Below are 3,651 nucleotides of genomic sequence, written 5' to 3'. Positions count from 1 at the left end.
CCTGGTGGCCATGATTCAATCGTGCGCAGTTTACTTCGAGCCACCATTTGCCCTCGGCAAAACTTTGTCGTAGACTGAAATACAATGCAAGGCCTACTTTTTCTTCGAGTGGGATCAATATATGATCATTAACCAGAAAAAGCAAGGTGAAATAGGCAATTTTGTATGAAGCGCAGGGTGAACCACCTTGCGAATTCCATAAATAATTCTGAAATTGTATAGTTTCAATAAAATATATCTTCAAGTTTGTATTGATGATTTCTTTTTCATGTGTCTGTCTCTTTTTGGAATTCGCAAGGCAGGTCACCTTGCGAATTCAAAATCGATTTTGATGGTTTCTTGGAGGGATTGCTTGGTATTCTGCTTTTCAGAAATACTTTGTGTTCATGTACTCGGAGTTTGGGGTTTCCGGGGTTTCGGGGTGATTAATCTAAACTCCGAGTACTGGGAAGGACGGAAGTACTGACAGTGATGGAAGGAAAGTCGCAGCCGTGACCACATGTGATCAAGTGGCCCATCACATGGTGCTTCTTCGCCAACTATTTAACCAGTTAAGACCGTATTCATCTTCGTGGGAGATAAATTATATTCCTGCAGCGCTGAATGGGCTCCGCACTCGCTGAGCCAACAACTGATGTATATGCAACTGACAAAAGCTACGTAAACTTAGCACACGCAGTTACTTGTATCTCATCCTTGTAGAAGTCGGTACTTGTATATCTCCTTGCACAACTGAATATGTTCGTCAAAACCCGCTACGAAGTCGCTGTACCATCGAATGGACCTTGAATTGTGAAGTGGATATCTTGCCCTCCAGTAAAGTTATATGATATGTAGCTACATGTCATCTTCGTCTAGGATCACGCTATAATCGCGCACTACGCTTGCAGCGGAACGCGTCGTATTCTGTAAACCCGGCGCAATCGCCGCCAAGAAAGCGTCTAACGTTACATGGCCGATTTTCGTGCATGACGTGCTGCAACTTTTCGGTCAGAATACTTGATTAGCATTGTACTTCGCTGTCAAAATGCCTACAAAGAGCAGTCATAGATAGTGGAGCCAATAAAAATGAGCAAAAACCAATGTAGACCAATGATATAGTCCAATGACCAGGATGTGGCCAATAGAATGCCAGTGTTCTTGTAATTTTTCGGCATTTGGGTGGCAGAGTTCCAATCGTGTTCGGTGCAACTCTTTGACATAACGTAACGAGTCAATTTATGGGCATGCGCCAATTTATGGACGGGGTGCACCAGCCAATCAAAATCAAGTTCAACTTACACTAATACTGAAACACTTTTGTAACCAATATTGCACACAGAAATAAATTCAAAGAGAATCAATTATCCGAACAATAGCGGAGGCGCGGCACCATGGCGCGAAAATCTGAAGCTCATAATATCACTCATCACTTTTGCATTTGACATCATGAGCTCAAAACGCAAGCAATACGATATGGCCGCTATGGAAGCCGCGATCGAAGCCAGTGACAATGGCTCCAGCATTGCTGCCGCCGCGAAACTGCACGATATACCTCACATGACCTTGCTGCGCCACCTTGATCAGCACTGGAACGTTTCTGAGCTTACTTGGTGGTCAGGATGTTGACATTGCGGAGTGTGCACCTTGTGACGACGTGGTCGACAGTTGACTGGTCGTTTAAATTCTATATCCTTTGATTGCTTATATATACTGTGACATCTTATATTTGTTTACATTGGACAATCGAATCGAACGAACTTTTAGTTTACAGTTAGTCAAATTGAGTACTCCGTATAAGGGCATCCCCACCGGTGCGACTGTATAATCAGACTGTAAAATACCGTTTTACAGTTCCTGTATTTTGATTTTTGTCAACACCAGCTGTAAAACTGTAAAACATCCGAATAATGTTATTATCCGGAAATGAACACCTGGCGCGATGGCGTGGGAGGACGACGATGATGCCATGGATCAAGCTTGGGAGATTCTTGGCTTTCATCAGTCTTCTGCGCGCCCTAAAGGCTCTATTGCCAACCGCCAGCCAGACCTACCACGACATAGCGAGGCTGCGCATGCTCGGATTTACCTACTACTTTGACCCCAATCCAATCTACGGCGAAGCCAAGTTTCGCCATCATTTTCGAATGGCCAGACCGCTGTTTAAACGAATCATGGACGGTGTGGTGATGCGTGATGAGTACTACCCTTGGACACATCTTGAGAGATGTTGATCCATGACCGGACAAGCTGGTACATAGTCTTCGTCGGTCGTGAAGTTGGAACCACGGCGGCCTTAGCTGATTCCATTTCTGAACCAACTGATTATTGACTCCATAACGCACATGATTGGACAAAATTATCCATTGATAGCATGTTATTGGCTAATTCGTCAAAACTATATTTTACAGTCGCGACTTGTAAATCTGGCCGATTTGGCGTCTCGCGGTAAAATTTTACAGTCGCCCGGTGGGGTTGTCAAAACTGTAAATAATCCGGATAGAACTGTATAATAGCGTTTACAGTCGCACCGGTGGGGATGCTCTAAAGTACCCTGTCCATAAATTGGCGCATCTGACCCAATGAACATTCAATACTTCAAATCCACCTAACGCTGCAATACCTCCTTAAACTTGATGAATCAAGTTCTATAGATAAAATTTGCAACATTCGCAGCAAATTTTCGAGCTACCTTCGACAAAAAAGGTGTCCATAAATTGCCTCGTTACGTTAATCCGGATTCAAAAACCTAGATTCTGGAGTCAGAATCCATTTTGCTCCGAACACGGCCTTACAGTCATGTGATTCGATTGGCTACTCCAAAATTCAAGCAATTCCATTGGCATTTGAGGCACCTTAAACTGTCCCGTGCACCATAAACTTAACTGGCTCTCTACGTTAAGAGGAAGGTCCACAGTTGCATTATCTGCACTCTCGTAGCTCAGTGTCACGGAGCAAGTGCACGTTTGTATTTCCCGGATAATTATCCGTTTGTATCAGTGTGTTCCGCCGACATTTGAAAAGACACTCACCAAGACATACAGAAACCTGCACTCGCTCCATACAAAAAACATTGAAGCGAATAGCTCATATTCTACATGCTTATATGAGGAACAAATACGAGCAACACCTAGTTTATTGTTAATGGGGACAGCTGGGGTACACTGTAGCTGGATAAGTCGGCAAGCTGCCAAAATCTATGAGATCGGTAGCACGTATATTACCTTCAAAGATAACATACCGGTATATTGTCTGTGCAACATTAACAACCACAACTCTCTAGTTGCCACACCACAACGTTCCATGTTTAGGTCTGTAGTATTCGCAGTCGTCCTTGGAGAAGTCATCCAAGCAGTAGTCGGCGCCAGGATAGTAGCAAACGTCGCATGTGGCACAACCAGGCTTGGGGTAGGCAGTCGTGGGCCTCATCGTGGTCATGTTAGGCATGGTGGTAGATTTGGTCGGGTACGGGGCCGAGGTAGTATAAGGGGAGGTAGTCGTGGGATTCATCGTGGTCGCGTTGGGCACGGTGGTAGGTTTGGCACAACCAGGCTTGGGGTAGGCAGTCGTGGGCTTCTTCGTGGTGATGTTAGGCATGGTGGTAGGTTTGGCACAACCAGGCTTGGGGTAGGCAGTCGTGGGCTTCTTCGTGGTCACGCTAGGCATGGTGGT

The 3,651-nt window shown here is 45.0% G+C and overlaps 1 protein-coding gene across 1 annotated transcript in view; it reads right to left on the bottom strand.

Moving 5' to 3' along the window:
- Positions 1-3,632: 3,632 nt before the first annotated feature.
- H257_18320 (hypothetical protein) overlaps positions 3,633-3,651 on the bottom strand; it is a gene marked incomplete at both ends in the record, with an annotated part of 2,298 nt that continues 2,279 nt past the window's right edge. The window contains one exon of the mRNA XM_009847356.1: positions 3,633-3,637. Within this exon, the coding sequence (XP_009845658.1) occupies positions 3,633-3,637 (5 nt within the window). The remainder of the gene's footprint in view (positions 3,638-3,651) is intronic.

The sequence above is a fragment of the Aphanomyces astaci genome (assembly GCF_000520075.1).
Source record: "Aphanomyces astaci strain APO3 unplaced genomic scaffold supercont1.154, whole genome shotgun sequence".
Lineage (NCBI taxonomy): Eukaryota > Oomycota > Saprolegniomycetes > Saprolegniales > Verrucalvaceae > Aphanomyces > Aphanomyces astaci.
This window is presented reverse-complemented; position numbering and strand designations above follow the sequence as displayed.